This window comes from Pocillopora damicornis, chromosome 3, assembly GCF_964200805.1.
Source record: "Pocillopora damicornis chromosome 3, jaPocDami1.2, whole genome shotgun sequence".
NCBI lineage: Eukaryota > Metazoa > Cnidaria > Anthozoa > Scleractinia > Pocilloporidae > Pocillopora > Pocillopora damicornis.
The window spans coordinates 4,508,489-4,533,408 of NC_142672.1; the positions used below are offsets into that span (position 1 = coordinate 4,508,489).

Below are 24,920 nucleotides of genomic sequence, written 5' to 3' on the forward strand. Positions count from 1 at the left end.
GGTAGCAAAGAGCCGGATAAAACTGTGCACTGTGTGATCAAGGTCTTACTCCAAAGTGGTCCCAAATTGGCATTTTTTACTGTCACTGTTCCAATGATATTTGGGCTTTTATCCTGTGATTTCGGCATTGTATTGTTTTAAAGATAACTAAGAAGTTGTTAAGTTAGGTTTGAAAGTCAGAAAAAACCTTTAATAGAGGCGTTGAAGCCAGCAGAACATAAAATTACAAAGGAAATGTCCGGATCCTCCAATGAAGAGCCATCCTTGCGGCCCTTGTTTGGTCCCGTCACGCAACGCATTCGGTCCAAACTGCTTTCTGTGACGCGATCAAACATCGTAAACAAAGAACCTTTAGCAGCTTGTTGTTCGCGTTTCATCGCTTAACACTTCCTTTTTCGACGGTGTGGAAAAAAAAAACGTTAAAACGAAATAAATAAACCAGGCAGTTATTGTAAAAAAGGACGATAATCCTTTTTTTCTGTGTTATTGCTTCCCACATTATCAGATCTTTCCTGATTATCCCCGGTCTAACTTCCGCAAGCAAAAAAAAAATATTTAAGGGGATTAACCTTCGAAAGTGGCATCAACAAGATGTTTTTTCTTTTAATTAAGTAAGGGAGAAACAAAATTAACGAGGGAGTGAGAGTTTAAAAATTTCCATGACCTATCAAACCTTAGTCCAACCCCTCATGAAACACCGAGCGAAATGTTAGGCTTAGCAGCCTGGCCGAGGAAGGCGGTCTGTTATTCACGAGAGGTCAGATTTAAAGTCGTAGTATGAAGTGGTTTACGATTCGCAATCCTTTGACAACTAAATCCGTAACCCAAACAAAAGATTTCAGCCGAAAACACTTGAAATGGTTGTGACCCTCTACATCATCAATTTCCCGCTGAAGAAAATTTCTCAAAGACATTTGACTGTACTTACAATATGAGTGGTGATTATCAGACTCGTTAGCTAGATAAAAAATATATTGGGGTTCATAATTGTGGCGGAAAGGCACTGTTACCCAGCGAACGATTTATAGTTCAAAAAACAAATTCTAAAATGGTACGCTTGACTGATACACGAATTGTTGTTTACTTTACTCATGGAACTGTTCTTGAGACCGCAGTGGGAGAGAATATTTTTCTTGTAGTTTTCCAGCCGGGCAAAACACTTTTTCCTGTTTTTGAAGAAATTTATCAAGGATAATCTAGGTAAACAGCAATAAACAAATCTGAACTTCACCACGGAAATTCGTTCCGCTCATTACGTCTCTGTCGTTTACATCGGGGTTTCGGGGTCCTGTCCTTAAATGGCGTCTTTCTATTGTGAGTTAGTCTTGAGACGGCAACGGAATGGAAACCTCCTCTGCACCGAGCTTGCGGTTGCGACTTTGAAGAATCTAGAGGGCACTTTCCGGTACAAATACTCCTCAATCGAGTTTCATTTGCTCTTATTTCCAAATCTTTTGGTGCACGTGGTCGTAGTTATGATAGTTATTCCACCAACTTGTATACGAATGCAGTCAGTCGACGATAAATGTGCCAACTTCTAAACACCGGCAGCCACACCCTGTCGGGCAGACGTCCATTGTTTCGAACCACGTCATAAGATGGTATGTATGACCGCCATGACCACACGCCACACAGAAATTACTAGCGCCTTCAGTAACAGAAGAGAAAACAATTATTGAGACACATCATAATTTACAATTCATAGCACATAGATAAAATTCTATTTGTAGACAATCTATTCATTATTCCTTCTTATTATTACTATTATTTTTTTTTTTGTGACTGTCCATATTTTTTCTTTTCTTTCCCTTATAGCAAGCCGAGCTCTGACTTTCCTTAAAATCTCTAAAAGAAGAATCGTGACCACTACTCGTATCTTTCACGGACTGACTTATTGATTTAATTTGAAATAAAATTACTCTTGGAATTGCCTTCACATTTACCATTGCCGCGTTGTACACGGAAGGAAACGACTCACGCGCTCGAGGAAAGACTAAACGCAAGAGTGGTTCACGAGGAGAGCAAAGAAAGAAACTACTTCTGGTGCGTTTTGACATCAACAATCAAATGGAGAGCCCTTGATCAGTATTTGACACTAAATGTACAAACAAAGGGTTGGTAGCAAGCGTCAAGGGAAAGAACCTTCAAAATAAGGTATTTGTCCGCGTCTCAAAACGTCTATGGTTCAGCTACTTATTGTACCAGGCATCACATCAGGAAAGCGATGAAAAGGACATGGTATCCGTCGAGGCCACGTTAGTCACACACGCCACACACACGTCACGCAATCATCATCATGCTATTTAGCCGACTGCCAGTAAAATCCCCTTTACCTTACCTCTAACAGCCACATGACATATTACGCACTGAAAACCCAACGCTTTACAATTGCCGCACTGAGCTCCACGAAACATATGAGTACAGTTGTAACAGCGGGTACTGAATTCTACGATCAAAAAAGACACAACATCTCACCAAAATGATTTGCAGATCGCGTGATGGGCTCTCGATCCAAAAAAATGTATCGATACTTAATTTAGGCTCTGGTTTCCGATGATTCAATTATATCGTTTCCATAATTTCGCTTGCAAAGCGCGCTAGCAGAGCTCCATGTTTAAGAAAAAATGGCATCCATAGAGTCAAGAAGATAAAGTTATCACCTTGGTGCCGTCCGTAAGCAAAACTCATGCAAGGCATCCCACGGAGTAATACACGTTGGTTCGCAAATATATTACATAATACAATACAAGTTAGTGCGTCACACGTTTTGCTATTCAAGTGTGATTACAATAATGAATTGACACACCCTCTAATTTGCAGATATTCCGCAAAAATTAAAAGAAACTACCAGCGGGGAATCCGAATAAAATAAAGGGCCGTAAAATTAGCTTATTAAACTCCCCTTTCACTTAGAGGCTTGCCTAAATCTTTTCGTTACCAAGACAAAAAATACAAATGATCACTCACCTACTCCCTTGTGTGGTTTTTGAGGTTCACTTAAGAATTTGATGACTTCAGCTCTCTTGCCCAGCAGATTCCAGCGGTACAGAACATCAGCATATTGGTTCATGTAGTGGTCATATAACCGAAGTTCTGAATTGTAAACAAATCTGAAAGAGATTCCCAGCATTAAGCTATGTTAACTAATATACCAGTTTCGAGTAAGCTTACTGCTTGAAAAATAAAATAAGTGCAAGAGAAGAATATGGTGAGAAAATCATGGTCTGTGGAAATCGGAATTTTGGTGAATAATTTTAATCATAATGCAAGATAGAAGAATTAAACAGAAAAAGAATTCCATCGATCTCATCCTAAATTTTTGACTGGGAACGATTCTGATTGGGTGAACTTCCCAGTTCGAATTCTAAATTTTTTATGTGAAATTATCTTGTTCGGTTCAAGACCAGATCAGACCATTTTGTTGTACTCTTAAGCGCGACACTTTACGACCACGGTGCCTCTCTCCAACCAGGAGTAAGAATGGGTACCAGCGAAGGAAAGGGAAAGTGGAAGATAGGCTGGGAGGCAACACTTCTTGTCCTTTCATGCCACAAAAACTACGATAAACTCCAAATGAATCGAGGGGTAAGTTTCTAAAGAAATTGTGGTGCTGCGTCGGTGGGCAGGGGTATCACAAGATAATTTGATTTAAGCAACTGCGTTGTTAAAGCAAAATCGCCACCGTAAAAGGTCTCTAAAGCCCTTAGTCGCTCTGACGAAGGGCTAACGCTCGAAACGTCAGCTTAGGAAACTCTCTACGATGGCCAATTTACATTACAACTCAGCTGATAAGACCAAATTCTCCTTAAATAAGCTCTTTTTCGTTAGCATCGTGAGACTTAACGAAAGAAAATCTGTTTTTTTGTCTTACTTACACTATTCACCACTAGAGTTTGCTTTACTTCACATTCCTACCAGTGCAAGAGGATACTAAATCGCTAAACTCACCGACAATCATTCTCGTACTGCTTGCGTTGTTCTTCCTGCGGATTCTTTGCTCGAATGAACACAGGCGGCGACCAGCCACCACTATAAGGAAATGAAATCTCGCTCCACTGCTCCTCCGCTGGAGACATATCAACTGACTCCTCTTCTATGACACTCCCAACAGATTTTGGTCGCTTATGGGACTTAATAAACAACAAGAGTACCGCATTGAACTTCACAGGAGATTTCAAATTTTTTTCGAATTTAGTTTACCTAAGAGAACCCTTCGTCATGTATCATCAAAAGCACAAATACGATTCGATAATTAGAATGTTCGTGGTCACATTCTTCAATGGAGAACAAAAGAACCAACTACGATTTAACTCAATCTATTAGTATGCCTTCGTATTTCAACTGGTAATGCAGTTGTAGCCCCTCCATGACCTGAATTTTCTCAACCGCCTCTTGAATATTATTTTTACCGTGATAGTCGTGTTAATTTGAAAATCCACGAAAGATACTTCAGGATGTTCGACTTTCGACTTTCTATTCTGACATTTAGTTTCCCACTTTCGTTGAATTCTTCTTATATAGTTGTAATAAAATCATCCCAATTGTAACGAAGACGTGTTCGTCACAAAATCGCAGCAATAGGCATACAAAATTCTGACTAAAACGAAATCCACCATTTCTACCCTTACTCATAGTTGCAAGTTTAAACGATATTCACTATGAATTTAACCACCTCTTAACGCACCCCCCCTCCCCACTAAAAAAAAATCCTTCCTGGCCCCCTCCTTCATAAATGTTACCATGAGCCACTTACTTGATAAGGAGTATCAGTGACTTGTGATAATGACGAGCCATAAGTTAACGGCTTGCTTGATGCAATGACATCCGGCTTAAAGTCAACTTTAGGAGGTTTGAAAGGTTCTGGGAGGGAGGGGTGGGCCAGGACACAAGCCAGCATTCCTAACATCTGAATGTCCCGGATGCGTAAGTAGTAATCCATTCTGTTAATAGAAAGTGGAAGATGAGCAGCTACATATCTTAAAGCTCCGTTTCCTCGTGACGTCTTAGTACTTAGAGGAAGTAATATTGAGTTTGCTGTTAACTGAGGACTGCTTAGCAAGAATTAATTGTTTACTCACAGGGATTTGATCATTTTCCGTCCAAATGGATGTAGTGCCCAGGGCGACTCATCCATCGAATCAGTGGGCGCGAGCTTGTTATCGAGGACTGAGCTCAAAAGCGACCACGTCTGTACCAGGTCTTTGCGGCCAGTTGTCATTGCAGCTGCCAGATTCTTTTTACAAATTTCAGTGATTTTCTTTCCTTCAAGCCTTGATAAGAAAAATAATAACGCAAATCAAGAAAATAAGGAAAAACGTCCCAACTTCAATGCTATCACGTGTGACACAAAATAAAGTTTTGGTATGTCAAACCAGGTGAGATTGATGCGAGCATTTTTACGCATCCATTCCAATTGATTTAAAATCCGGTTGTTTAGGATCAAAGTATCACTGCTTTTCTTGTTACAATAGTAGCAAGGCTAAGCCATTGTGACCTTTAATGGATTTTGATCCATGGTGTTTTGTGTACCTTTTCACCACGTTTTCCCGCACAATACGCTGTTACGTCGAAGTTCATCGTTCATCGGTCCTACTTACGTGTACGCTTGTCCCAACGGCTGGTGAATGGGCATCAAAGCACTGACGTCACGAATCACAACGGGGCCAACATCACTATTCCTTGAGGTTACTCCACTGTATTTTTGTGCATCATTTAAATCCCCTTGCTGCGTGACACAACACAGTAAGTCAGTGACGAATGAGTAACTTCCTTTCACATTCAACAGGCAAATTACAGTGACAGGGAATGATAATAAAACCCTCTATCATTCTGTAATGAACTTTATTACGTAAGACATTCAATTGAAAAGTTTATTGATATTATAACACACTGGCGCGCAAAGATATGAAATTTCTCTTCGAGTTGAACACAAGAGGAGAAATGGAAATCCTTGTAAAAATCCCCACTTTGATGTAATAAAACTACTAAATATATTGGTCAGTTCACAGGAGTACCACACGCACGCCCTCGTCAACCCGATAATCCACCAAGCAGAAGGCCCACTTCTGTTCACCTGGTTAAACGACCTGAACATCATATTCCTTGCAGACGATTGATGTCCAAATGCACTAAATGTAGGTCTGTATTTCTGAAGCGAGCTGTTGATGAGGGGAGGAAGAGCTGGTCCGCTACTGGGGCGAGAGCTGTACGCAGAGAAGGCCGAAAGGGACCTGTATGAGAAAAACATAAACTCGAATGAAAAGCGGGAAATAGCCTGGATGTAAAACTTTAACTCGTATACTTTTCAATGAGTAACACCTTTGAACACCAAAAGATTCATTTGTGATAACTTAAGAAGGGAAATCGTCAAATCAACACACATCAAGGCTTCATTGGTTCCTTAAGAATGTGACCCAAGGTAGCGATCAAAAATTGCCAAGGGGAACAGGGGGAACAGGGGGAACAGGGGGGAATGGGGAGGTCGGCTACATAGTGATGAGGACGCGTTAGTATGCAGAATTGTCCCGAAAAATAAAACATGAAGGCACGCACACTAGGGCGTAATTAGTAGACACAAATCCGAGAACCGGTGGGCTGATAAACAGGTGTTCAAATAACGCTAGGAAAGAGAAAATAGATTGATGCAAATTTCAGATAAACAGTATTTCTCCTCCCGATTTCAATATATCATCCTACGAACAGATATTCATTTGAAACTGACAGTTATGTGTTGTACCTGGGAGTTGGCTCTCCACCAGACCCCAAACGGCCACTATACCTTCCCTGTAAATTGAAGCACACAAGTAGTCCTATAAAAAAAAAGAGTTATAGTAAACGCCATCTCTTGGCCATTTGGTTCACAGAAAAATTCCGTAAAACGATTAAACATGTCAAAGGAATATTACTAATGATGATAGTAGTCTACGGTTAAGAATATATGAAAGTCATATATTTGAACTGCGGATAAAGACATGAATGAAAGTGATCCTCGCAGTGATATGCACTACTTAGGCAGTAGTGAAAATAAGGCCTGAAAAAAATTCAGGCCTGTAGGGGAATTTTTTTCAGGCCTTATTTTCACTACTGCCTAAGTAGTGCATATCACTGCGAGGATCACTTTCATTCATGATGATAGTAGTAATACTACTAATACTTGTAACATCAGTAACGATGATGATGATGATGATGGCGATAATGATAATAATGATACGAAAAACAATTTTACTCGTGACAAACACAAATGACCAAACAAACCAAGCAGATCTCTAGTCAAAATGAGCCACCGGTGCAAGGACAAAAGATCAACTGAGCACAATGCAAAACACGACTTGTTTGACTTCTGATTGGGTCAAGAGGAATCCACGAGATTTCAAAAGCGTATCGATACAAAGATAATTTAAAGCAAAAACTGTCTAGTGTTAATTCAAGTTGTACATGTAAAAAAATTAATACAAATTGTTCGGCCTCTCACAACATGCCCCCAAAAGGCACGTCGTCTACCCCTAAACTTACCACATGCACAAAACTTGGCCCCAGAGGTGCGCGGGAATGGAACGGCTGCGTCCAGGTAGCTACCATACGAGACTGGGTCGAGTCTACCGTGAAACGGGGGTGCAGAGGACGCGAATGGGTCCGTGGGTAAATCTTCTTGAAGCTAAATTAACGAGATTTCTTAACGTCACGGCAAGAACTGGAAACATAATATGCTAGTGGCTTAAGGCCAGAAACCACAAAAAGAAAGAACTCGACTGTGCGTCGAGTGCGAATGTCAAACTAGTAAGATACTCCGAAACAAACAATAAAACATCGCGTCAAAATTGGATCAGGATCGGAATTCTAACATTACACTCACTCATCTCGACAACATAAGTGGCTTCGCCTCCTATGAGAAGCAGTAGCCACAAAAAAATAAATCAAGCCATGAATCACTCTTCTCAATATACTTGAAAAAGATTAACAGGCTTAGAGACCCTAACTTGAGAGAGACCACAGGTGCAAAGTTTGATTTGTAAGAATTTGGTCATAATTAGAAAGCAAGATGTGATTCCATGACGATTGACGCACCTATTTGGACTGAAAGTAGTTAAGGCCATTTTTTAATCAAAACATCAGTATCGTGCCTCCTCGCCCTTTAGCTCCCAGATGTGATTAATAAGTAACCTATCCCCGAAATATCCATACATTACTCAGCAAAGAGGTAACGAAAATACTCAAACTTGTTAGGTTTAAGTTGTTGTCTTGATCCAACACCAAATTCTCGTAACGAATTTAAAAGGAAATGTGTAAGTGCTGGTGGGGAGAATAAACAATCACATCTTGGGTGTTAAAGGGATCAATGTTATGAAAAAACGACGGCGGATAGTTTATCTTACAACTTCAAATCAAATTTCAATAATTTGAGATCTTGTTATTTAATTTGCGACTTTCTACACTACAGTTCAAAACTTAGCACAAACCTTACCTCGCCTACATGAAAGCAGGCGGGCTATAATGAAAGGAATACTGTGTAAGGAAAGTGCACTAACTCACCGTTAATTCTTCAAGATGGCTGACGAGTTGTCTGAGGCATGGCTCAAGACATGTTTGGTTTGACTTCACATGCGTCTGAGCCGTCTCACGTAAAGTCTAAAAGAAGGGAAACAAATACACCCTTAGATCAATATCCCTACTCTCCATACTCTTCTCTAGACATTTCCCTTAGCACTAGAAAGGAGAATTTGTTTGACACTCAAAGCTTCTTGAGCCGGCGATCATTTCCTTTTATTCTCATGATCTTGATGAATGATTCAGCAGTATCACTGTAAGGAGAAATTACACGCCGGTCACTCTCAGGGTGTACAGGTTTAATTGTTAAAAGTGAAATATAGCGAATCAGCGCTGGAAAACGCCAGTGTCTAATTGGACTCCAAAGGGGGTGCTGTTACTCTTCGACGCTCGTCTCGGATTCCAATATATCATAACAAGTCGTTTCAGCCAAATAACTTATTTTTGCTACTCTCTCTCGTTATTGCGCTAATTTAACCCTTTAATCCCTTAGAGTGATTAGCATCTAATTTCTCCTAACAAAATCATCTTTGAATCAAGCTATAAGGCCATGAGAATCAAGGAAATGATCACCAACTAAAGAAGATCTTGATTGTTAAACAAATTCTCGTTGTCAGCACCTTAGTATCGAGAGTTAGTGACACTTAAAGCATATCTGCGACCTATCTCCTCCAAGACAAAGCTTTCTCGAGTGTTTCTATACTGATATCCGAGCTTACCTTCATGAGCTTGGTTTTAGTACTGACGTCAATGGAGGTATCAGGCGTAAACTCAAATGATGGTATGGCATTATTAGGATAGTGAGATGGGAAGTTTATTACCAGCGATACAACATTACGGCCATTGGTAACGTTCACCGTACAGCTCCTATGTCCAGCGTCCATCTGAAAACAAAGGACAATTACCTTACCAGCCTCGTTCATATGGGAGACGCGCTGGCCTGGATGTTAACTATCTATATCTAGAGGTCCCATGCAACTCGAGAGCTGGCCAGGTCGCTAAGCTTTGTACTTAGGATAGAGACTTTGAATAATCTCACAGTGTCTCTCTCCAACGAGGAGTACAATGGGTGCTGCCACGGACCGCTTCGCTCGAGTGCACTTGATCAACGATATTTCCGTGTGAACAGTCGTTTGGTACAACCTGGTGATTACTTAACTAACCTGACTAAAGATAAAACGCAAATAATATACTCTTGACCTCCCGTATACCAACAAGCAACTCTCCCTCGCAACCTCTCTCTATATCCTTATGTATGAATTAAGAGAATTAGGGTGATATCAAGATAGGAGCCTCAAGTTGATACGTTTATGTGTTAACATCACCTTTTTTCTGGATAATGTATTCATATAGGAAGGAGAAATAACATGTTTAGGGCACGGAGTGTCGGAAAAAATCTTGAATAGCTTTGGTTTTGCTCTTACTTCGCTCTGCGATTGGTCTTGAAAACTCGCGCCACTATCTCAACCAATCAGATGCAAAACAAAAACCAAAACCAATCACGACTTGGTCGCCCGCGTTTTCCCGCGCCTTGGGCAGTTTGGTCGATTTTACTTTGAGTTCATATTGGCTCTTAAAGGTATTTCCCTTCCTTCTGATTGGCCTTGGATATTACTTTGGTTTCACAACACCTAATCGGAAATAGCTCTAGCAATTGTACCATTCAAGGGTTCAGAGGGATTAACACTTACCTGTTCAACAATGACATTAGGAATATTAACGTTAATAAGTGCAAACTCCTGTTGTAAAGTGTGTGGTTGTACAGCCATGTCAGGGATCACATCAACCGAATCAATTATAACAGAATCTAATAAGACGGACTCAATCAAATCGTCACGCTTGGAAGGACTTGATGCACTTGCGGTTTTAGATGGAAAATTAACCGCAACATCTCCATTACAGGCCTGTTAATGAGAGAAATGGAACAACTTTTAATCGATTATCGAAACTGATCAAAGATTGCATTGGTTTTGCTCTACTTGGCTTAGTGATTGGTCCAGAAAACTCGCGCCATACTCTCAACCAACCAAATTAAAAAAAAACCGATCGACACTGTGACCCGCGTTTTCCCGCGCTTTTGAAAGTTTGCTTGTTTCTACTGGGTTCTTATTAGCTCCCTAAGGTGTTTTATTTTGCTCTGATTGGTCGTTTGAATCGGTTTTGGTTTTGAGACACTCAATCCTAAAGCGCTCCATCGACAACAGAAAGCATTTCAAAGGCAAAAGTTAAAGCAATCACAGCGGCCATTAAAAGACAAACAAACAAACCTACAAAACAAAACAACCAAGGAAAAGAGTGATGACATGGAGCCAATTAAGACCTCGGAGTAAAAACAAGCAAACATCCTAAAGAATGGGAAAACGCGACTGACAAAGTCGCAATTGATTTCAGTTTCGCATTTAACCAGTTAATAACTGGGGCGAAAGCGTGTTTTGCTTTACAACACTCGCAACGCGTAACGAAGAATACGCAATGCAAGCCACGGTACCGAACATCCTACTTCGCACGGTGAAAAAGAAATGGCTCAGAATAAAAATAATTTTACTGGAAATACCTTCCGTTATATCATACAACCGTTTCTAAAATTTCCGCTTCATCCAAAGGACCTAGAGCACGATTCGTGCACCTTTTAAAAATAAAGCCGAAAAGTTACTAGGCCTGTTTGCAACTCACTTCAATCCTCTCTATGCTTAGTAAGGTACTAAGTTTTAATTTTTCTTCCTTACTGAAAAAATACTTTCAGTCTCTATTAAGTAGAAAGTAGAAAAAATAAAAATTCAAGATATCCCAACTAAGCTACATTTTTCTCATCTTACCATGATCCATTTGGATTCCATTGCCCACATTCGCAAGGTTTGGTCTTTTCCCCAGGTGATGAGCTGAAACTGTTCCTCATCTAAAACAGAAATCACTCATGTCATTAGCTGGCATTTATACCAGTTATCCTCTATCACTTTTCTCAAATCAACCGTCCCACTCCCCTCTAACTCCTCTCATTTTCACTTTCACTTGTCCCATTCTTCCCCTTTCTCCCTTTTATCGCCTCTCTCCTTTCCTCCCTCCTCTCTATTCCTTTGCCACCCTGCTCTCCCCTCCTTGCCCTTTCCCCTTCTCTCTCCTTCCCTCTTTCTCCTCTCTACCCCCCTCTCCCCTCTGTCGCAGCTCTTCCCGTAACAATTTCACCTTCCATCATTTGAGATCTCCACTGGAATTCCAAAACAACGTCACTGTGACCAACAAACGTATTCACTTGGGACGACACGGGTGAGCTGATGTTCCACAGAGATAAGCTATTTTCTGTGGCTCGCCTCATCTGAGGTAAAGTGAGAGTTACGAGACCTTCACCAAATGGCTGGAAAGAAATTGAAAAACTTGAATTGACAGAGAAAGCAATGTTTTCTAGAATCATTTCCGTAATGTTGACATGCAAGTTAAGTTGGCTCTCTCTACTTGCTCACAGTGTTTGAAGAGTATATCTAAAAAGATAAGCAGACTTTTCTGACTTTTGTACAGGATTGTATCTTGCACTCCTGGTCGCAAATAATTAGGAAACTATGATTAAAATGCACCGTGGGTATCCCATCCTCTCTGCCTCTAAATTTTGCTTTTGCATACCACATTTCCTTGAATAAGCACCCATGCTCTCATAAACACCCTACCAAAATACCACCCCCTAGGCCATAATAACAAACAAGTGCCCCCCAAAAATAAGCACCCTACCCATCAGTTTAGATTTCTAGTCATCAGCTTACAGTCCCTGAGTCTGTGAGGATGGGAAATCCTGTTTCTAATACCACTTTATCTAAAACATTTTAAGCTTCAACTATAGCTGGATCAGTACAGGTTGATAATTTCCTAAAAAGCACCCTCCCTCCAATAAGCACCCTTCCTTTTAGTCACATTTTAAATGAGCCACCAAGGGCTTATTCAAGGAAATACAGTATCTAAACTTTGCATAATTCAGACAGTCATTGAAAAGGGGGCTGTCTCAAAAAGTCAAAAGATCACTTATTGATGGTAAGATTGTTTCTCTTGTCTTGATGACAAGGGCATTGGTGATGTAGTTACCCCTCATTAGCAGATTGATTATTTTTCATACAGGGTATTGTTCCATAGTTCACAATGATAGTAATGGTAATTTGTGTAGCCATACACTGTGTTACTCTGAGAGTCTAAACAGCATTCATTTCATGACCCTAACACCAAGATTTTTCCACAAAAAATTTGAATGGGTTGAAGCTGACTGAAGCCCTTACAGTGAATCTGGCCCGCCACACAGGAGCATTTGCAGTCAGCTTCAGCTTGTCTTCTGACTGCCGAGGGTTTTCTGTACTCCACAACTAAGTCGAAGAAAAAATTAAACATACAAATGTGAAGAACTTTCTTAAAGATTTTCTGGAAATATGCTTAAGTGTTTTGAGTATGTTTAAAATACCAAAAGGAATTCCCTTTACGGATGAAAAAACTTAAGATAAAAATTTTCTAGTGTTGCTGAACACCAAAACAGTATAATTATAAATATATCACAAGTCAAAAACAAGATGGGATGGTTGACCCTTAACTCCCTTACATCAGTATGCACATTCTTGAAGAATTACATGGACTGCAAAAATTTATGCTTCAGTTTTCTGGTGGAACTAAAACTGACAGTGCTCTTTTACGCAACTTCAAGACTAACCTTGACAGTAGAGTCTTTACTGCATGTTGCAAGCATTGTTCCACTTGAGCGAGACCAATCCAATCCATAAATCTGAGAAAGGTGGGCTGTGACGTACACCATGGGGGTGTTACCTTTCTGTAATCAAATGATGCAAACAATAATTACTGCACTCCCAAAGAGCATTTTGTTGCTGAATATCATTAACAATAGCAACACTGTATGTAAATGCTTTTGCATAAGTTCCCATTCTAGCATTCCTGCACATTAGGTTCCAGTTTCTCTCAGAACAGGAGTCACATGTCACTAGCCAGTCATGTGTTTTTAGTATTCCAAACAAAGTTGAGCCCTGCATTAAGAAGTTAATTTCCCTTAGATTTTGAAACTTATTGTATGTTTTGGTCTTAATACATGAGTGATGAAAGTTTATGGAAGGTTCAACAGAGGAAATTGTAATCCAGAGTCATAGTGAAATTAAAGTTTCTGTAAACAAAAGTTCAATTCAACAGACAGTCATGTGAAACACTTCTATACCCACAGCTACACTGTATATTTACCACAATAGATAACCACACCCTCTTTAATATTACATCAATCGCACAATGTGATCAACAAGCATTTTTAGGTCAACTGATATCATCTCAGTGGCAGTTTGTCCTTTGAAAATTGAGCAAGGAAAAGACACATTAATATCAATGAAATATCAGTACCCTCAAGTCCCAGATTCTCACATCTCCTTCATGGCTGGTGGCAAGCACATGTCGATTTACTCTGTTCCATTTGACTTGAGATGCCCCAACTGACATGAAATGAAGTTAGCAAATCTCTAATGAAAAATTGTTCACTTAAAGTTAACAAATTCTTCAAGGGCATAACTCTTCCCTAAGATTTCAGCTATCTATAATTATAATTAAAGTGCTGTCAATCTTAACCAAGATATTTCCAAGATGGCACAATTATCTTGTCTATACATACCAATCGCCTGAAGTGAGCTGGCTGGCTTTTTTGCATCCCTGTAGACAGTGCAAAAGGGCAAATGTATGTAACAACTTGTCTTATGACAGTGAATGAGCTGCATGAATAAAAACAGCTCCTCAACAGTCATACATTTCTGGGTGGTTTCAACCCTTTTACCCCAAGATCTCATCGTAATTCTCCTTACTGTCTGTCATACAATTCTTATGAGGATAGTTTGGAGAATTTGGTATTGGATCAACTAATAATCCCCTAATAGATATTTATCTCTACTCTCACCACTCGTCTACCTGACATTGTACAGATATTGTAAGGAGAAATTTTTTTCTTGATCACCCATGGGTATAAAAAGGTCATGTCACTAAGAGAGCAGACACGAGAAGATACAGATTTTGCCAATTGTGGGTGTCAAGCAATTTTTCCCAAACTTTTTTTTAAGGTGATGATCTAACATTCTCACATGTAGTTCCATAATCACAAAAACTGCCATACCTTAAGTCCCAAATATAAATAAACTGGTCCATTGCGCAAGTGGCAAGAAGCTGAGGGTCAAACCATGACCAGTTCAAGTCACTAGAATCAAACAAATTAATAGTTCCTCAGTGTTCTCCTTTTCAGGTGGTAACTAGTAAAATTTACCCCATGTAGTATTCCTTAACACCACCAAAAATTGCTTGAAATTTTTAAAATTCAATTGCTAAAAGGATTGCTCAACTGGTGAGTCACTTTTGTAACTTCCTTCCTTCTTTTCAAAATAAGTTTAACAACAACAAGAAATAAACTTTCTCATAAATGAAAAAGTGAACATGTTCAATCAAACAGCTTTTTGAATGGAAATAATGTCCACAAACAAAAATATACATCTGTGACACATGAGTGAAGATGCAGTTTCTAGCCTGACTGAACTCTGTATTGAAAGATTCAGGTGTAAAGCCTTAACATCGGTATACACATTCTCCGTACTTTTCATTGCACATTTCTTGTGATATTAATAAGGAGAACTTTTCAAACAATTAAGAGCTTCTATAGCTTGTGATCATTTCCTTCATTCTCATAGCCATGATGTTTGATTCAGAGGTGAGAGAGACTGTAAGGAGAAATTAATTGGAAGTAACTCTAAGGGGTCATTGTGCCTGTTTCCTCATGAGGGAAAAGTTAACTTCAGCAATTTCTTGGAAAAACCATGAAAAGGCTAAGGGTGTAAACTGCACTAGAATAGCATCCTATCCAGTGACTGCTACAGAATCTATGGTGAAGTCTGGGGATGTGGGTCACTTACAGGCACAGACCCAGAAAATTTCTAATAAGGGAGGGGGGGGGAGTCAAAATTTTGATTCAGAAAGCACTAAAACTGTTTTTGTATCCCATATTTATTGCCTTATATCTTTTCTAACAAAACCAAATATCAACACCATTAATAAGTTTGGAAAAAAGAACAAATGTAAAGAGAAAAGAAAGTAGTTACCTTATTGATCTTGTGTGGCCCCTAAGAATGTGTTGTTGTAAGTCATTACCATCTCTCCAGGACCAAATTTCTAGTTTTTGGTTGGACTGCAATACAACAATAAGGAAGGCAGAAGGTCACTTAATCTCTTAAGATTTACCAAATAAAATGAACTGCTGCATGAATACAATACAGAAAATTCAGATATGCAGGTAACAGTAAGAATTTTACACCATTAGTAATAATGATAATAATAGTAATAGCAATAGTACAATGCAATAACACAGATATATTTATGGTCAAAATTATACAAAAAATAGAACACTCACTGTATAAGCAAATATATGAGCATGTGTCAAATGAGGATTCCACTCCACGGCACCACATTCCCATTTGCTGTTCCTTGACACCTTTTTTGTTACTGTATGAGGAGCATTCAGGTCAATAAATGCTAAACCTTTCTGTCTGTGGGTAAATCATATCAGATAAAACTGAAAATCATTAATAAAAAAAAATTCCCTTTCTTTCCTCTTTTTACCCTTTTTTTTCCCCTTTCCAAATTTCCCTTTTTCACTTTCTGATTTTCACTTTTCTGAGACCAATTATGTACACTTTTAGCTTGATAATTAAATTTAGAGCAAACTCTAGGAAAGCTTCATAACAACTTTATAAATGCAGGATAGCCTATTCAACAGCAGGGTTGGTATCAAGAGGGGCCTTGCACAAATTAAAACATAAAAAATGATTGTTGAAAGACTTTTCCTGTGATTTCAAATTTTGACAATCATGCATAAAGCTTGTGAATAATGTTCATACTTGATGTATTTTGCATTAAATTAATTTTACTCATTTTACCTTTGCAATGTTAAAACAAGATTGCCAATTTAGAGAGCGTTAAAATGTTCAGGTACATTCAAAGCTTTGGTATGATCACAAACGGTACGAAACGCGCAAAACACAAATACGCCACTAGCCGCAAAGACGGGCCTGAAAATATCACCATGGAAAAAGTTACTTACGATCCTAAAACAGTAAACTGGCCCGTGCAATCCACAGCCATGACTGTAGCCTGGAAGGATAAATGTTCCCTGGTAAGTAAACCACGGGAGTATTTTACAAAAGTTTAATTTACGGCTCACTTGCACAGATATAAACTACCGGAAGTACACTATTCCAAGTTTGGAAAATTTGAGATACTTAGAGGAAGGAGATTTTTATCGGGTGACCGGGTGAATCAACATGAAAATTCATATTTATTAGCTGTCCGCCTGCCTGGGCGGATTAAGTAGGGGGCGAGTACAGCATAACAAATCATTGCAGTCGTCTGCCCTCAGCAATCGTATAAACCAACTGATTGATTGATGTGCAAGATGGACCAACGGGATCAACTTGCATGCACTTACTCCACATAACAATTACTATTACTACCATGCAGGAGGTATACAGTGGTATTATTTCCAATAAAAAGAAACTCACGGGCCAGTCTTTGTATGCTGCCACAAAATCTTGGTAGACCGCCATCTTGGATTGACTCACGTGAGATTCCACTGATCAATGTTGTGATAGTGCAGGCTCGGTATTACGCACACGATTGACGGCGACGTTCGGCGACGACCCCCAAAGATATTCGGGAAGAATTCGTAGGTGGAATTTGAGGTACCAGAATTTTGGAGCGAAAGAGACTGGCCTCAGAAAAGAAACGATGATTCTACAACGTCTAGAAAAGGAGAAGAGAAAGATTCAAGAGGCGAGTAGTTACGAAAAGTATTCTTTCACAAAAAAACGAGAACAGATCAATTGAAGTATAAGTATATTTTCAAGAAACGAAAAAGACTGATGCTTTTCAAGGACGATCTTAGCATTCAGCAAAGGTTTGAAACTGTCGAGATCAATATCAGTAATTAACGTTCCCAATAAAAAAATCATAGGCAGTTGATAAACAATAAGCTCTTTTAATTGGCTAAAAAAATGTTTATTAACAACCGCTATATCATTATTAACCACTGAAACAATATTCTTGGGGTTGTCCTGGTGTACCGGTACACGGGGGAATTCCTATTGTTTTCATATCCATACATGGAGTTGTGACGCAGTTCGTCAATGTTTCGTTCCTTTGTGTACCGGTACACGAGGACATAACCATATTCTTTGTCTCCTTCAAATCTGCTCTTTAGCATGTCGCTTAATACCTCTCTTTTCGTTCCTTTGAGGGGAAGGTACAGTAGTTTATATATGAAAATATAAACTAATGGATGTTGTGTGACAAACACCAAATTTTAAGTGCTAATCTTATAAGAAATGTATTACAGACTGTGAGGAGAATTAATATTTTGATCTTGAGAGGGAAGGTTAACCCTTGAATGCTTAAGAGTGACTCACATCTTGTTTCTCCTTACATAATCATTGCTGAATTGCACATTAAGGTCACACGAATAAAGGAATTGATCCACATTTAAGGAAGCTCTTGATTGTAAAACAAATTCTCCTAGTCAGTTCCACAGGAGATGTTTAGAACAGTGTGGAGAATATGCATAATAAAGTTAGGTTGTAAAGGTTAAAAAAGAGATACTTTCTTTTCTTGTCTCCATCTGTCATGGTTCATTATTTATGCTAATTGTATGCATGCTGTCTGCTAAACAAGGAACTCTATATTTATTCATTTTTATTTTTAAAGCAATATTGGCTAACCCATACCATAAAGTATCACTTGTTTCAAATACAGGAGCAAAAGTTTCTGGTTTTTTTGGTTTAAGAGAAGACACACGAACAATATTGGAAACAATTGTTTCCTTTTTTCTTCCAGAGATGACAAACTAAAACTTTGGCACAACTCTTGTTGTAACTTTAGGATTGTAAATATTATTGTTTTAAGAGGAAGTGTGTCTCACGTGAAAGGATGTCAAGGTTCATTCTAATCAAAACTTCAAACTTATATCGCACTGAAGAGTAGTTATTTTCACATATAGCTTAATAACTTAACAGATATAGTTAAGTGTTACTAAAACCTGTAATAGTTTTTCTTGGATTGAAATAACATTGAGTATTTGGGGTAAAGCACACAGTTTGTTTGCATTCACATTTGTCTCAGTGCTTTGTTTGGAAACATTCTTTAGGTGAGTAAATTCATGCTTTGTTTGAGATAATTGAAAGTTTGAATTCCTTAAATTCCTTGTCTGTCTATTGAATTGGATAATTGACATGTATATTGTTGATAACCTTTTTTGCCCCTGAGGGCAATTAGAAGCTTGCTGACATTTCAGCAAACTTGTTTAACATATTTTGAGATTTAAGAGCAATGCTTTCAAATCTGAATGACACACTGTCGCTCTGTTTGTGCCTTAAATAATCACTTGTCTCTTGAAGAGTGTTTTTCAACAGTTTAGCTTTCAAATCTGGCCAAGAATTACAAGAATGTTCTTCATCTAGTGATAAGTTTCTGTTTGAATGCGATAATCCTTAAGAAAAGAATGCTTGTGGTATGTTTTACCAATTATGTCCTCACTCTCACAATCAACCCTTGTATGTTTGGTTAACTGAGTAGAGTATTTATAAATTACACAGCATCAACAGAAAATTCCACCATACCCACTTTCATTAAATAATGTGGTCTCATTTTTCCTTGTTGTGGTTTCAAACAGTTTGCAAAAATGATCAGTTTTTTATTTCTTATGACCTGCCTAAATTCCATTTTACATTGGCCTTTAAAATGGAAAGATATGTCACTGTATATGCTATTGGAGATGGCACTCAATGTGCCTTGAAGTAAAACCAATGAGTGTTTAGATTAATTTTAATCTCATCAGCTGTGTCCAATTTCTCAAAAAGAGGTTAAATCAGGGTCACTGTGTTCAAGTCTTGTCTGCATGCTTCTGTCTCATGGTCCAAATTGAAATCACAAATTCTGTATTCTTTTCATAAACTTCAAAATGGAACACAACAACTCCAACTGCCAATTTTCAGGTAACATCACTATAAAGAGTATCATTGTATAAATTGTTTCTGAATGGTGTTCACTGATGGATACACAATGAGTCTTTAATCAGATCAGCGTGAACTACTGAGGAGTATTTTTCCTCACGGTTTTCTTCTGGCTTCAGATTTCTGTGAGCAGTAAAAACTCATACCACTCCCTCCAGTGTTATGTGATTAACGAAATTATCTCCTACCAGATAGAACACAATACTACCGTCACATTGTTCTTATACTTTTACAACTAGAGGTGAAATATTTGCACCTTCTGAAATGCCATAATTCAAATTTCTTATTGTGTATGTGTGTACTAAATTTGAGATTTAGGGAGGTTTCATGAGTTTGTTCCATGTACAAAGAGTCTTTGTCAGGTTTGAGAAAGGAAGAGCATCACTCTTTGATGTTCTTTCAATGATGTGTTGCCAACATGAAGTATTTTAGAGTTGCAAACACTAACATGTTAAAGCGGCTGGTGCTGGTTAATGGTTTTCCGGGATCCCAAATTGGGCAATGTTCTTTTACGCACTATTTTTTACAAAAATTCAGGATGTCTTATTCCTTCAAAATAAAGCATAATATTTCTGACTGAAAAAAGGTCATTTTTTGATACCCCATTCCATTTATTTCAGTAAATTTTAATAATGTTATCAAATTCATTTCTGCAAGAACCCTATGATAGCTTATGGCATACAACACAGGGTGTAACAGATTGCTTTTTAACACATTTTTTTTGAGCAAATTCTCCATGAATTATTTCAAATCTGTCAAAAATTCAAAGCTTTCACACCTTCCAACATGCATTTTACTCTGAATCATTTTATGAGATTTCCCTTAACCCCTTTACACCCTAACATCAGTATGCAAGTTCTCCATGTACTGTTCTCTATACATTTTCTGCGGTACTTGCAGGGAGAATTTGTCTAACAATCAAGAGAATCTTGAGCTTGTGATCATTTCCTTTATTCCCATGACCACAATTTTTGATTCAAGAATGATGCAACATTCAAACGAATGTGGCCAGCTGGATAACAAATTTAAAAAAGTAATTTTTTTTTCTTTACAGGTGTGTGTCACAACTGTAAGCAGCAAATAAATGGCTGTGAATCAGCTTGTCTTGCCATGGAACATCTATACCATGTTCATTGTTTCCTTTGTAGCTTTTGTGGTAAGATGATTCCTCAATTGCCTTATTATTACCTTCGAGGAATTTTGTGGTTCAGAAATTTTCAATTTTAGCTATGATTTGCATCCAGATTTGACATAAAGCAAACACAGCCCTTCCCAAGAATGTATTGGAAAATGCATTTTCAAATTCACCACACCTCAAAACAAAATTCCTTCCCCCATTTAATGAGGTAGAGTTGAAGCAGGGGTATAAGGTTCAAAACTGGTGGTAAGTTAAAAAAAATTAATCAATTTAGAATACTAGACAAGGGTTTTCTCGTTGTATTGTTTGACATCAAAGCCTGTCAGAAGCAGTTTCATTCTCCATCTGATTGACATCCACCTCTGGAACCATCTGTGTTTTTGTTCCCTACTGAATCAGGCGTTATTAACAGTTGCTTTGGTTTTGAACTAATCTTTCACACTTCCTTCTCTCAGGAAACCAGTTGATTGGTCAAATATTTTATAATGTTAATGGAAAGATTTACTGTGAACAGGATTATAAGGTTTGTAACATTAATTCATGTCTCCCTGCCTGAATTAACCCATTACACCCTAACATCAGTATAAATTTTCTCTCCACTGTTCTTGGTACATTTCCTATGGTTTTGACAAAAAGAATTTGTTTTAACAATCAAGAGCTTCTTAAGTTGGTGATCATTCCTTCATTCTTATGACCTTAAAATTTGTTTCAGAGGAGATACTGATAAGAGAAAATAGTTACTATTTTAGGGGTTAAAGGGTTAACTGCAATTGGGCTATTATAACAAACTGGACTTTTTCAAAAATAAGGCTATTAACCCTTTAACCCTTAAGAGTGACTAGCATCTAATTTCTCCTTACAATATCACCCCTGAATCAAACATTAAGGTCATGAGAATAAAGGAAATGATCACCAACTAAAGAAACTCCTGATTGTTAGACAAATTCTCCTTGTCGGCACCTTGTAAATGTACAGAGAACAGTATGGAGAATATGAATGCTGCTGTTAGGGTGTAAATGGTTAACAATAAAATTGATAAGTAAATAGAAAGACTCATTAACCTTTTAGACTCTAACAAGGGTATCCACTTTCTCTGTTCTGTTCTTTATACATTCCCTATGATGCTGACCTAGAGAATTTGTTCACCTATCAAGAGCTTGTCATTAAATCATTTCTTTTATTCTCCTGACATTAATGTTTGACCCAGCAGTGATACTGTAAGAATTTTTTCAATTACCTATACATTCCAAATTTCATGAGAAATCATTCAAATTACTTTCCTCGATGTCAGTTTTCTGCACTGTTTGGGATTAACTGACATGCTCTTGGGCAAACTGAAATCTTCACTTGTTATCATAAAGAAAATGTATTTAAAAGCACTCAGAAATACTTAGAAGACAGATGTCACCAGTCATTTTTTTATTTTTCAGAATCTTGGTTTTTCTCCTAACTACTGTGATATTTGTGGAAAAATAATTGAGCTAAAGGTAAGTTACCACAGACTTTATCTGTTGGGATAGTGATTTATCTACCCTTTATAAAACTAGGCCCTGGAGACTGGTCATAAGCTTATGGCAGTTATTGTGTTACTGACAAGTTGCCATTTTACATTCCAGATAGTCTTGTCACAGTACTCAATAAATCATAAGGCTCAATTTATTTTTTGGTGTTGACTGTGGCTTTCAATAGCCATTTATTTTTTTAGCAAAATGGGACAAAGGCTCAAAATGTTTGGCAACGGTAAAATTGTAATTTGACAAAAAAATTGAAAGCTTTCAAAATAATGGACAAAAACTAATAATTAGGGAAAGATGTTTTTCATCTTGTCACAAGAATGAGACAAAGAAAAATTCTGAGGAATTCATGGGGTCTCAGGATTTTTTCTCTGTCCTAGGCTTGTGAAGTTTAAGTCAAGTTTTGATACAACTTCAAATTTTAATAGTGTTTAAAATATATACCAGAAAATTTGGAAGGGAAATCTAACACTCTATCAGAGGTCAGTCAAGTCCTCTCTGCAGACAACATTTTAAGTTTTTAACTGTTTTTGTACTTGCAACCATGTAGATCATCCAAGCACTGGGCAGGTCATATCACCCATCATGCTTTAGATGTTCTGTCTGTCAAACAGAATTAGATGGAATTCCCTTTACAGGGGATCAAGAAAATAGAATATATTGCATTCCTGATTATCACAGGTAACAACAGAGATTTCTTGTAAAGATAAATACCTCAAAGTTTCCAATAACTTGATGTCTTTAAAGAAAGTTGTTGAAAATTTTTCTTAAACATGAGAGAAATCCCTGTGAGGACTCAACATTAGTTATTACAAATTAAAAGTATAAAGTTTTTTGTTTTAATGAGTTGTTTGACCACAGATGTTCCAATTTTCTTTCTTTCTCTTTTGACAGAAAATTCTTACCAACCTGTGCAGTTTGCAAAAAACTAATTGCACCAACAAAGGTTAGTTACCAGGATGCATCAGCATAGGGTATTCAAATAAATTTACTGTTTAAATGAAGTTGTGTCCATAACTGTAGATCATTACTAGACTATTTTTCTTGTTGCAGGGATCAAAGGAGATCCTGAGAGTGGTTTCAATGGAGAAAGATTTTCACGTTGATTGCTTTAGATGTGAGGTAATTCAGTAAGGAAGGACTTTAACGGTGTTGTGAAAGTTTTTGAGATTTCTGATTCATTTATAAAATATAAAGAGTTGCAATTAGATTTATCTTGTGGTCATCTACCCTAGGAAAAATTGAATGAAAAAAAAAAAAAAAGATCTACTTTTGAAAGACCGTTACCTCAACCTCACTAATCCTAAGCCAAGCTACTTTTATGCACAAGTTTTATAATAATTTGCATTTAGAAGTACAACCCATAAACTCTCAAGATCTGATTGTTAATTCTCCCATCTAGCAGCTACACATTTCCATTTAAATTAGTTAGGTGACAGTGGTGTTAGACCAAGATGACAACTTCTACCTTATAACTTTGAGTATTCTCATTACTTGTTTGTTGGATATTGTATGGATCTCATAGGGAGAATTTGCATGTTAATCACTTCTGGGGGTTAAAGAGTTATGACGATTCTATAATTATCATGTTGTTAGTATGGCTTTTAAGTAATGGCTTCAATTTAGTTTTTTTGTGAAGGGCTGATGTGCAAAAAACAATCAGTGGTATAACAAATTTAATTATATTACCAGTGTATTAATTTATATCTTTTCAGGATTGTGGGATTCAGCTTTCAAATAAGAGACCATGCTATCCACAAGATGACCACATCCTCTGTCGAAAGTGCAATGGTAAAAGAACGCCAATTTCAAGATCACTGCAGGTCACCCCAGTTAATTCACCTTCTGACTCACCAAATGTAACACCTCGATGTCTACCACGTGGCAGACCACGTATTTTACGCAGCAAGCGAGAATAATATTGTAGTTAGATTATCCAATTATGGCATATTTATCCAGCATTTATTATTATGGTGTCACTTACACTGTATCACGATAAAGATCAGGCATTTACTATTCGGAAAGTGGCTAATGTTATCATGATATATTTGAAAGGAATAGGGTTTCTTTATTAAGGAGTTAAAAAAGGACTATCTATTAATATCACTTATTATTATTAATTATATAAATATAAGTTTTTGAAAAAATAAATAAACACATGCCTGGAGTAACAATGGGCTTTCAGTTCTGACTGATTGTTTTGTTAGATAAAGGTTGTTTGGTAAGAAATCTGCCTGGGTGTTCCTAATTTTCTTTGTAAAATTTTGTTTATAAAGTGAATGATTAGTCTATTATGATAATTAGACCTTGGGTTTTTATAATCAATAGTAATTTTTTTTGTAATTGAGATTAACTATTGATTATTAAAAAATTTTTGTTTGTAGAGACTCAGTACACTTTGGCTTTCCCCTTTTCCTCTTAACCCCTTTAACCCAAATATCTCATTAGTAATTCTCCCTACTGTCTGCCAAACAATTCTTCTGATGTTAGTTCAGAGAATTTGGAATCAGATCAACTACCAGTAATAATCCCTTCACTGATATATTTCTTTATTCTCCTCACTTGTCTGCTTGATATTGTATTGATATTGTAAGGAGAAATTCTTTTGTGGCCATTCATGGGAGTTAAAGGGTTAAGACAATCTCTGTCATATGCTAGGCTGAATTGATT

General features: G+C 37.6%; 2 protein-coding genes across 3 annotated transcripts; one reads left to right on the forward strand and one right to left on the reverse strand.

The window, feature by feature from the left end:
- Nucleotides 1-163: 163 nt before the first annotated feature.
- Nucleotides 164-17,193, reverse strand: LOC113679462 (GATOR2 complex protein WDR59). Its single transcript, XM_027196419.2, has 24 exons — nt 17,097-17,193; nt 16,640-16,689; nt 15,950-16,085; nt 15,642-15,727; nt 14,669-14,749; nt 14,177-14,214; nt 13,912-14,000; nt 13,223-13,339; nt 12,801-12,884; nt 11,728-11,896; nt 11,361-11,440; nt 10,236-10,448; nt 9,264-9,428; nt 8,530-8,625; nt 7,513-7,654; nt 6,737-6,809; nt 6,074-6,230; nt 5,598-5,725; nt 5,079-5,270; nt 4,754-4,940; nt 3,949-4,130; nt 2,968-3,110; nt 2,339-2,446; nt 164-1,648 (listed from the first exon to the last, which is right to left on the reverse strand). Exons 1-24 carry the CDS (start codon nt 17,139-17,141, stop codon nt 1,512-1,514), a joined length of 2,898 nt encoding a protein of 965 aa, XP_027052220.2. The 5' UTR covers nt 17,142-17,193; the 3' UTR covers nt 164-1,511.
- A 10-nt stretch (nt 17,194-17,203) lies between these two features.
- On the forward strand, nt 17,204-24,633 carry LOC113679460 (Wilms tumor protein 1-interacting protein). Of its 2 annotated transcripts, none has more exons than XM_027196416.2 (8): nt 17,204-17,367; nt 20,653-20,754; nt 21,192-21,259; nt 22,167-22,223; nt 22,801-22,931; nt 23,145-23,196; nt 23,304-23,372; nt 23,966-24,633. In XM_027196416.2, the coding sequence occupies exons 2-8, from the start codon at nt 20,709-20,711 to the stop codon at nt 24,167-24,169; spliced, it is 627 nt and encodes a 208-aa protein (XP_027052217.2). In that variant the 5' UTR covers nt 17,204-17,367; nt 20,653-20,708; the 3' UTR covers nt 24,170-24,633. The 2 variants fall into 2 exon arrangements, with proteins under 2 accessions (XP_027052217.2, XP_027052216.2); XM_027196415.2 differs by lacking the exon at nt 17,204-17,367 and adding an exon at nt 19,423-19,580.
- Nucleotides 24,634-24,920: the final 287 nt, after the last annotated feature.